This window comes from Benincasa hispida, chromosome 8 (genome assembly GCF_009727055.1).
Source record: "Benincasa hispida cultivar B227 chromosome 8, ASM972705v1, whole genome shotgun sequence".
In the NCBI taxonomy this organism is placed as follows: Eukaryota; Viridiplantae; Streptophyta; class Magnoliopsida; order Cucurbitales; family Cucurbitaceae; genus Benincasa; species Benincasa hispida.
The window spans coordinates 50,466,929-50,478,036 of record NC_052356.1 but is presented as its reverse complement, the minus strand read 5'-3'; the positions used below and the strand labels follow the sequence as shown (position 1 = coordinate 50,478,036).

The 11,108-nt window shown below is 32.0% G+C and overlaps 1 protein-coding gene across 1 annotated transcript; it reads left to right on the top strand.

Annotated features, from left to right (window-relative positions):
- Positions 1-7,880: 7,880 nt before the first annotated feature.
- LOC120083514 (putative receptor-like protein kinase At4g00960) lies at positions 7,881-10,608 on the top strand. The gene is made up of 7 exons (XM_039039288.1): positions 7,881-8,722; positions 8,831-8,941; positions 9,048-9,163; positions 9,228-9,438; positions 9,577-9,814; positions 9,903-10,056; positions 10,154-10,608. Exons 1-7 carry the CDS (start codon positions 7,891-7,893, stop codon positions 10,460-10,462), a joined length of 1,971 nt encoding a protein of 656 aa, XP_038895216.1. The 5' UTR covers positions 7,881-7,890; the 3' UTR covers positions 10,463-10,608.
- The last annotated feature ends 500 nt before the right edge of the window (positions 10,609-11,108 follow it).

Genomic DNA, 11,108 nt, shown 5'->3' with positions numbered 1-11,108 from the left:
CTAAAGGCAATGCTCATCTTTGGCATCTAAGACTAGGTTACTTTAATCTTAATAGGATTAAGAGATTGATTAAGAATGGACTTTCAAACAAGTTAGAAGAAAATTATTTACCTGTATGTGAATCTTTTATTGGAAAAGGTTATAGAGCCAAAGAACCCTTGGAGTTTATACATTCAAGCTTATGGGGTCCGATGAGTGTAAAATTCAGAGGAGGGTTTGAATGTTTTGTCACATTTACGGACAATTATTCAAGATATGAGTATGTTTATTTAATGCACATAAGTCTGACACACTTGAAAAGTTCAAGGAGTATAAAGCTGAAGTTGAAAGTATGTTAGGTAAAAAGATTAAAACACTTCGATCAGATTGAGGTGGAGAATACATGGATACTGAATTTCATAATTATATGACAATTCGAAATTGCAAGAACGGAACGCTAGCATTATCTCAGGCATCTTCCAAGAGAGGTATGTTACCTTTCAAGCATGGAATTGATTTGTCTAAGGAACAATGTCCTAAGACACCTCAAGAGGTTATGGTTATGAAATGAATTCCCTATGCATCAACAGTTGGAAGTTTGATGTATATTTTGGACAGAAGCTACAGAAAAATCAACAAGGGTTATTGATTGAGTTTGTCCTTCAACAAAAGTTGTTGATGAAACTGGTATTTCAAATCCTTCTCAACAGTTGATAGTGCCTCGACGTAGTGGGAGGGTTGTTCAACAGCTTGGCCGTTACATGGGTTTGATAGAAACTCATGTCATCATACCTGATGATGGCTTAAAGGATCCATTAACCTTTAAACAAGCAATGAAAGATGTTGATAGAGACCAATGGATAAAAACCATGGACCTCGAAATGGAGTCTATATACTTCAATTCAGTCTGGGAACTTGTAGATCAACCAGAAGAGGTAAAACTTATTGGTTGCAAATGAATCTATAAGAAAAAACGAGACCAAGCTGGTAAGGTACAAACCTATAAAACTAGACTCGTGGCAAAAGAGTTTACCCAAAGAAAGAGGGTGGAATATGAAGAAACCTTCTCTTCAGTCACCATGATCAAGTCTATTAGAATACTTTTATCCATTGTTGTTGTTTATGATTACGAAATTTGGCAATTGGACCTCAAAACAACCTTTCTGAATGACTATCTTGAAGAGAGTATCTTATATCTTAACCAAATGGGTTTAGGGGGAGTTATGTATTTTATATATGAATTTCATATATAAATGAAATTGATTCTCATATTCTTTTAGTGTTGTACACCCCTCTTATGCATATTGTTTATCCTTTTAGGGGAATATTTATCTTTTAGGTAAAATTTTATTTGAAAATTTGTTTGATATTTCTACTTCAAGTTAAATTATGTGCTAATGTCTTTTTATCCCTTATTAAGGAGGAGTGTTCATTTGACTTTAAAAGAGGGAGAAATTTGTGAAATTGGTCTTAAATAAAATTAAGTTGAGTTTCGTTGATTTTTTATGATGTCTTTTGAATTTACAATATTGTTGCTTATTTTTTGAAGGCATATTGATAGGATGTATATTTTCTATATTAATTCCCCCAAAATTGTGTTGATTATTTGCTTTAAATGCTAATTTTGTAAGTAAAACTGTCCCTGAGGTGTTTAGAAGTCATTAAGAGAAAATTATGCCAAAAGGATCAAAATAACCAAGAAAATCAACAAATTGAAGAGAATCGAGTAAATACCAAGAATGTCATCGAAGTAAGGCTGTTGAGTAATCAAGCATCAAGTATAATCAGCCATCAAGTAAATTGTCATCGAGTATAATCAGCTATCGAGTATAATCAGCCATCGAGTATAATCAAGTAAGGTTGTCGAGTCATGAGTAATTAATAAAAAGGTCATCGAGTAAATGCTATCGAGTAATCGAGCATCGTGTATCGAGTAAAGGACCATCAAGCATCGAGTATCGAGTTAAAGACAAAATGCTCACTTTTTGCTGCAAAAACTTGATGCATTGCAACGCTCCTCACAGCGTTGCAACGCTCTGGATTTTGACGTGATTCATCCCCACGCCTTGCACAACTAAGTGTTAGTGCAGCGTTGCAACGTTAGCCCAACGTTTCTTGTCTTTTTCTACAATTTAGTGTTGCAATGCTAGCCCAGCGTTGCGATGCTATCCCTACAACTATAAATAGTTTTCTTTTATTTTTGCTGAAGAAGAGGAAGCACGATTTCGATGGAGACTAGAATTTTTCTCTGTATCAATTAGTCTCTATAGTAATTTTGTTTCCTACCTAGGTTAGATTTTGATTTCTTTTTTATTTGTAATCAATAACTTGTAATTCTTCATGAATTTGCTTATGGATTTATGAAGTAATTGAATCTTATTTCTATTTCAATAGTTCTTGCAAATTCTTTTGAGTTTTCTACTTTTCTTTATCATTAGCAATCTAAATTGAGTATTCTGGATCTAGTTTTAATTCTTGAAGCATGTTGAATGATCTATATCTTGAGCATGTTTAGCCTAGATGCTTGGTTTTGTCACATTCAATCATGATTGAATACGTTGCTTTTAATGTGTTCGATAGAATGTCTAGCCAAGATCTCCAAGAGAGAATAGTAATTGTGTGTTGAATGACTGACTAACCTAGGACGCACTAATTACTAGATTTAGAGAAAATTCGGTTAATTGAGTAAGCTATCTTAACAATTAATCGACGCAATTAAATCCTAAAACTTAGTGCTCATGTTTCTCTTCTATATGACCACTAAGGAACCTAATAAAGTTAGAAGCATGTAAATAGATAAGGATTAGGGCTATCCTACCTTATTCGTTGATTAGGACGCTTTCTTGACTAGGTTATGTTAGTTGTCCACCTTTGTAGAATTAGTTTAATCTAGATTAAGTAAGTAGTTCATGCTTAATTCAATTGTGAATTAAATTTGTAGAATTCAATGATAAGAATTTCAATGAACGTCTAACTTGGATTAAAAGCAAGATTGTTCTAAACTTGGTTACAACTATCCTTTATCTTTTGATTTTTAGCATGCTTTTTTGTCTTAATCAAAAACCCCCATTTTATAGCTTTCATAGTTAAGCTTGACTAAAGAAAGGATTAAATAACATTTCTCTGTGGATCAACCTCTTACTTCCACTTTAACTACGAGTTAGTTAGGTTGTCGTTCGAGCTTTATAAATATTGTTTGTTTCGAGTTAGGTAGAATTAACGACACCTACTTAGCTCCGGACAAAATGGTGCCTTGATAGGAGAAGAAATATGCAAAATAGTATGTGTTCATGATTTTAGGAGAACCTTTCATATATTTATGTTAATTTCCTTAATTGTTCTTTTTTGATTGATTCCAAAATGGGGAGAGATAATAAGAAAAATGAAAGCATGTTACGATTGAATATACTCCTTGGTTCAAGTGAATTGAAATTGTATATGTGTTAATTATCACCAAGAACATATTTCATACCACACTTTACTTCATATTTCATTTTTTTTATGTTGTTTGTCATGGGAGATTGTTGGCTTTTTGGCCCTTAATTCCAAATTAATTAATTAATTAATATTTTGATAATAACAAACCTACTTTTATTGATAATTTGAGTGTTTTGAAGTGTTCGTTGCGTAGAGCTTGGAATAATGGTTCCAAAACAATTTGAATCAAATAAATCAAACCTTAAACGAAGAAGATATGGTCGAACAAGCTTAATGGAAAAATCATGAGTGGATGACATGCCAATTTTTTTTTCATCAAAGTGAACCAATTGAAATGTGACACTTGGAGCGATGGAAAACTGACACGAATTTTTATTTTTCGATGAAATTTAAAAAAAAATTAATATTATTTTATATTTGTGTCTAACGACTAGTTTCTGACGCATGGTGGGCATTGCTTTTGTTGGGTTTTAAAAAAATATATTATTACATTAATTTTTTATTTGTGTCTAACGGCTACTTGAGTTTAAATCTCCATTCAATTTTCTTTTACCAACATTCAATGGCCCAAACTAAATTTGGATTTCACCATCCTCCTTCTCTATTTAAACACATCTTCTTCTCCAAATTAATACAATAATTACACATTATTTTCAATCCTTTATAATTCATTAAGCCTCCATTTTTGCTCTCTCTAAGCTTCAAGTTTCTTCTTTTCATCTTATTCTTGAGAGAAATATTTTATGTTGTGAGGATTGATTCATTGAGTGCTAAAATTTGTAAATCTATTTTTGTAGAGAGTTTGTCAAGTGTGCTCTTTACTTTTCCAAACTATTGTAAAAGTTACTCTTGATTTCGAGTTTGATCCTCAATTGTAGAAAGAATTGGTTTGTTCTTACGCCCAGAAAAAGAGGAGCTTGGGAAGTGGATGTAGGCCGCCGAACTACTATAAAATTATCGATGTCAATTTTCTATCCCTTTCTTTTTTAATTTTGCAATTAATTTGTTCCTAAATGTTATTGCTTGAAATTATTTGTAATTTTTGTTCTTAAATTTAATTACTCAGGTATGCTTATTTTGATTGGTAATTCTTAAATTTATATATCTTTTTACTAATCCTTTTTATTAGATTAAAAAATTGTGCTTATAAAGTGTGATGGTTAATTTCTCATTTAATTCAAAGTGAAATTATTTAAAAAATATTGTTAATTTGCTTAATTGCACCAACTTAGTAAAAAAAATTAATTAGTTTGATTATACCGATCTTCCATACATCAGGTAAAATTACTAAATTGTCCCTGATCTGTCACTGTTGGATTCATTTGTAGGATCCACCTAATCTTGTTATGCACGTGGATCCAATCTGTACCATTAAGCTCTTTGTCCGTTAAATATTTATTAAATTTTTGTTTAAGAATCGTTTATTAAGTGCACATTTTTATATCTGCTCTCTGGTTGGTTGAGATATTTAGTTTAGGCGGTTTTTTGAAAATTAAATTTATTTGCTCTCACTTTCTTTAGAGTGATTTGCAAAAATTAATTAGTTTGATTATACCGATCTTCCATACATCAAGTAAAATTACTAAATTGTCCCTGATCTGTCACTGTTGGATTCATTTGTAGGATCCACCTAATCTTGTTATGCCACGTGGATCCAATCTGTACCATTAAGCTCTTTGTCCGTTAAAAATTTATTAAATTTTTGTTTGAGAATCGTTTATTGAGTGCACATTTTTTATATCTGCTCTCTGGTTGGTTGAGATATTTAGTTTAGGCGGTTTTTTGAAAATTAAATTTATTTGCTCTCACTTTCTTTAGAGTGATTTGCAAAAATTAATTAGTTTTGATTATACCGATCTTCCATACATCAGGTAAAATTACTAAATTGTCCCTGATCTGTCACTGTTGGATTCATTTGTAGGATCCACCTAATCTTGTTATGCCACGTGGATCCAATCTGTACCATTAAGCTCTTTGTCCGTTAAAAATTTATTAAATTTTTGTTTGAGAATCGTTTATTGAGTGCACATTTTTATATCTGCTCTGGTTGGTTGAGATTTTTGTTTAGGCGGTTTTTTGTGAAATTAAATTTATTTGCTCTCACTTTCTTTAGAGTGATTTGCATCGAATTCCTAAACAAATTTTTGAAAACAGAAACTATTATTTTTTCAAAAATTTTACTTGGATTTTGAAAACATTGATAAAAATTAAATAACAAAATAATAATTTAGAGATCGAAGAAGTGTTACGAATTTATTTAAAAACTAAAAATAAAAAATCAAATGATGACTATAGCATAGTAGGTATTATTAAAATTGTTATGAATTGCATAGATGTTGAATGTTACGACATTAGTGAATTGTTTAAGCCCATTTGGTAACCATTTTGTTCTTTGTTTTTGTTTTTTAAAATCAAATTTATGTCATTTCTTACCATGATTTGTATTTTTCTTAATTACAATGGTTGAATTCTCAGTCAAATTTCAAAAACAAAAACAACTTTTTGAAAGCTAGAAATTTATTTTATGGAACTTGAACTTTGTATCTTGTATATTTTGTGGAAAGTGGGCAATCTCCAATACATAACTTTCAAATAAAACTATAGTCTTATGATCTTTTTAGATGATCGGCACTTGGGCTTGTTGATCTTCTTGAATGATTGGCCTTTGGGCTTGATGATCTTCTTGGAGGATTAGTGTTCGCACGAGGCTTCCAGAGAAACTTGTTTCGTGGAGTTGAATTTGAGTTGGTGTTGATGTGATTTGACAAGACGCGATTCGATCTCTACTACTTGATCTCTGATTTCTCTCTCAGTTGAATGCGTACACTTGATGTATAGAAGCAGAGCGTGTGGATGTTTTTTAGCTTGGAGTCTTGGAAGAATGCTTGTATCTTCCAAGAACTTTCATCTTCAGAATGCTTGTATCTCCAAAGGACTTCAGTCTTCAAACGTGGTCAAAATGCTTTGTATCTTCAAAGAAATTTTGGTCTTCAAAATGTTTGTATCTCTAAACGACTTCAGTCAATGAAACGTGGTCAAAATGCTTGTATCTTCAAAGAATTTTGGTCTTCAAAATGTTTGTATCTCTAAACGACTTCAGTCAATGTGGTGAGCTTCAAAAGTCAAAGAGTCTTTTGATGGTAGAAAATTCTCTTAAAAATGAGGAAAATCTTTCTATTTATAGAGTTTTAGGTGGGCTTCATGGGTTTAGGCTTGGTTGGTCCATGGGTTTAGGCTTGGTTGGTCCAACTAATTGGATTTGGGTCTTATTTGACATCTGAGTCAAATTAAGCCTATTTTTGGGTTCAATTGGTTTTTTAACCTAAATAATAATATTAAATTGGGTCAAATTAATCTTATCTGATTCAATAATCATAATAAAACGACATGGCGTCATCAAAATTTGTCTTCAACTCCAATTTGGGCACCTCTTAGTTGGTCCCAAATTTGATGATTTAAAATTTCGTCATTAATTTAGTGAATGACATGGCAGTTTGTGATTAGTCCAATTTCTTGTTCAATAGCTATTTTTTTTAGTTCTCAAAATTTGGCTTGTTTTTTAAATCATTGATGAAAATAGATAACAAATGAAGAAATTAAGGTGAAAGTAGTGTCCTTAAGTTTAATTTTCAAAAACAAAAACAAAAAAATAAAATGGTTACCAAACGGGGTCTAAATTGATACACTTATAAAAATTTAGAGTTTAAATGGATACAATTATCAATTTAATGTTCAAATTATTGCAATTATTAATTTAAAGTTTAAATTGATACAACTCAAAATTTAGAAAGGTAAATTGATATTTGTCCATCTTTTAAATATAGAGGAAGTTTGATTTCCTTTATATTTTGTAATAATAATAGATCAAGGAAAAATAAGGTGGAGGAGAGAGAAGAGGATGAAGAAGTGGGAAAGATGGTGGAAGGAGAGAGAGAATGATAGGAGTGAGAATAGATGGGTTTTTTTTTAAAAAAAATATTTTTCTAATCTACAATACCAAAAAATTAAAGCTCCAACAACCATTTGGTTTTTTGTTTTTTGATTCTTAAAAAGTAAGCATATATATTTTTTTAATTTCTTATTATGATTTGTATTTTTATTAAGTATAAAAATTAAATTTTTAGTCAAATTCCAAAAATTAGAACAAATTTTTTAAAACTATTTTTTTTTAGTTTTCGAATTTCAGCTTTTTTTTTCAAACATTAATAAAAAAAATTAGATAACAAACTAAAAAAAATTATAGAAAAAAAGTAATTATAGAATTATTTTTTAGAAAAAAATATCACAAACTAAATTATAAATTTTAGGATAATTATTTTAAATAATATAATTAGTAGAGGTATTTTAAAGTATAGCAAAATGTGAGTATCAAATAAATTAGGTTAATATTATTTTATTTGAAAATAATCCTAAATTTTATTGGAATAAATTTGAATTTCCCTTTATAAAATAAGTAAACAAATCTCACGTTCAATGCTCGTCATACCATACACAAAAATGGTTTGGTTAAGATTCAAGTGTTCTTCCCTCTACTTGGGTTTCCTAATCTTCTTCTTACCAATTTGCCAACGCAACCGCATGGCAATCGCTCAGGAAGATCTGGGAAGCGTTTGCGATGATGCCCAAGGAAACTACACCAATAACAGTACCTACAAAGCCAATCTTGACCACCTCCTCTCCACCTTAACCACCCATCAAATTGACTATGGCTTCTACAACTTCTCCTACGGCCATGACCACAAAGCTTATGCTATTGGGCTATGCAGAGGAGACGTTATGCCAGACTCTTGCCAAACATGCCTCAACAAGTCAAGAACCCTTCTCGCCCAAAACTGTCCCACCCAAATTGATGCTGTTGCTTGGTACGATGACTGTATGCTTCGTTACTCCGACCGCAACTTGTTCGGCGTCATGGACCTTTCACCAACTCGCTTTGTGGTGCTGCCCAGTAATGCTTCAGACCCTCGCTTCACTCAATTGGCCACTGATTTGCTTCAAGAACTCACCCCTAAAGCTGCATCCGGTGATTCTCGTTTTAAGTATGCCACTGGAAGAACGTCAGTCCCAAATTTCCCTGTCATTTATGGGGCTGTGCAATGCACTCCTGACTTGCTTTCCAATGATTGCACTAACTGCCTGCTTTCTTCCATTGCACAAAATCAAGATGTTTATGATCGGGTTGCAAGGGTTAGAATTATGAAACCCAGTTGTAGTATTAGATTTGATATCGATCGTGTCTTTCAGGATCCGCCGGCGTCAACGCCACCCCCGATTTTCGCAAATACTACTACTACTTCTTCACAAGGCAATTTTCTTTTCATTCTTTTTCTTTTTCTTTTTCTTTTTCTTTTTCTTTTTCTTCTCTCTCTTTCTCTCATAATCCATTGGGGAGTACTCTGTTTTGTTTTTACAGGAAACAGAACTCGAAGACTGGTCTTCATTTTTGTGCCTATTATTGTGGTTGCTGTTGTGGCTGCTCTGCTCCTAATCATCATCATCTTAAGGGCAAGAAATTCTCCTAAAAGTAAATAATGCTGAAACTCCTTTTGAGCCCCAAAGTTACTTCACTATAAGATTCGTTATTGTGTGTGTTTTAACTTTGAACTTTTGATCCATGGATCTGCGTGAAGATGGAAGCCCGAATGTAGAATCTTTGCAGTTCGATTTCGATACCATTAGAGTCGCAACGGATGGATTCTCCGATGAAAATCAACTTGGGAGAGGCGGGTTTGGAGCTGTTTATAAGGTAACCCCAATCCAAGCCTTAACATACGAACTTGAAGACCCAATTTCATGTAATTAATTGACAGGGTCGGCTTCCGGATGGACAAAATATAGCTGTGAAACGACTATTTCAAGGCTCAAATGAAAGAGATGACGAATTTAAGAATGAAATCGTGTTGGTCGCTAAGCTTCAACATCGGAATTTAGTTCAGCTCTTGGGTTTCTGCTTCAACCGAAATGAAAAGCTCCTCATTTATGAGTTTGTAGAGAATTCCAGTCTTGAGAAATTCCTCTTTAGTAATACCCCTTCTCTCTGCTTACTTCCTCTGTTTCTCCCACTTCATTTCTTTTAATTAATTAGATTTTCTTTTTAGATTCATTTTAAAAATTTTCTATTAATTATCCTAATTTTGGATTTAAATAATGTGCATGCAGATCCTATTAAGCGTGAGATTTTAGATTGGAAAACTCGGTACAATATTATAGAAGGAATTGTTCGAGGACTTATTTACCTCCATGAAGACTCCCAACTTAGAATTATCCATAGAGACCTCAAAGCTTCTAACATTTTATTAGATGCAGAGATGAATGCTAAAATTTCTGATTTTGGAACTGCAAAACTATTTATGCATGACCAAACACAAGGAGATACAAGAAAAATCATTGGTACATAGTAAGTACTACTAGCAACTATCTCATGTTATATTTTATATGGTGAGGGAACTACTAATTAAATTTGTCTATGCCACTATTGAATGCAGTGGATATATGGCTCCAGAGTATGCATGGAATGGTCAATTTTCGATCAAATTAGATGTATTTAGTTTTGGTATTTTAGTTCTAGAGATTGTGACAGGACAAAAGAATAACCGAGCTCAAACCAACAAAGAGATTGTAGAAACTCTTGTTAACTATGTAAGTAAAAATTCATATTTTCTTTCCTATTTGGAGAAATCTTAGTGTAATTAGAGTAGATGCATATGAATGCTCATTCTAAGTGTTGTTCTTGTAGGCATGGAGAAATTGGCAATCAGGAAATGCACTAGATATTGTTGATCCTTGTTTGAAAAGTGGTTCAAAAATTGAAATGGCCAGATGCATTCATATTGGATTGTTATGCGTTCAAGAAAATCCACTTGAGAGGCCAACAATGACTACTGTACTTCTCATGCTTAACAGTGGTTCCATCACTCTACCAAGACCCTCTCAACCAGCATTTTTCATCAATAGTACTTGCTCTCAAATGTCTCCACAATTTGAAGACCATAGTTCAACTCATGATCTAAATGACTTGTCAATTACTGAGTTATATCCTCGTTAGTTTATGTATGTCTATCTTGTTGGTATGAAATAAGATCATAGTTCAACTCATGATATAAATAATTTATCAATTATATTGTTGTTAGTTTATGTATGTCTATGTTATTATTATGAAATAATAGTACAAGGCCAAAAAAAGATGTAAAAGCAAGTTGTATGATGGGTTTACCTATAAAGTAATATACATTTATAATATGAACTTTTCCATTTTTAAAAGATGTGAAACTTCGATTACAACTTTGGCCCTCCTTCCTAAAAAATGCTTGCTTGATCTCTTTTTGAATCAATCAATTATCTCCTCTACATTTTATCATAGAGCTTGTTCTTATATATTTTGAATAGAATTCCATCATTGAAATCATGAACCTAATACATTTGTTTCTATCTCACGACTATCTATGTTATTAAATCATCGATTGACCTAAAAGATTAAACTAATGAATGGAGCTAAATTTAACATTATATCATCTAATATATCCTCATGATTAAGTGGATTATGGTATCTTAAATCTCCCTCTTTTTTTTTTTTTTTTTTAACTGAATGTCCATTTAGGTTTCATGTACTCTTATATCATATTAGATAACTTTTCAAACTCATTTATAATGAGAGGAGTAACTCATCTATCTCATTAAGATTGTAATGTCTA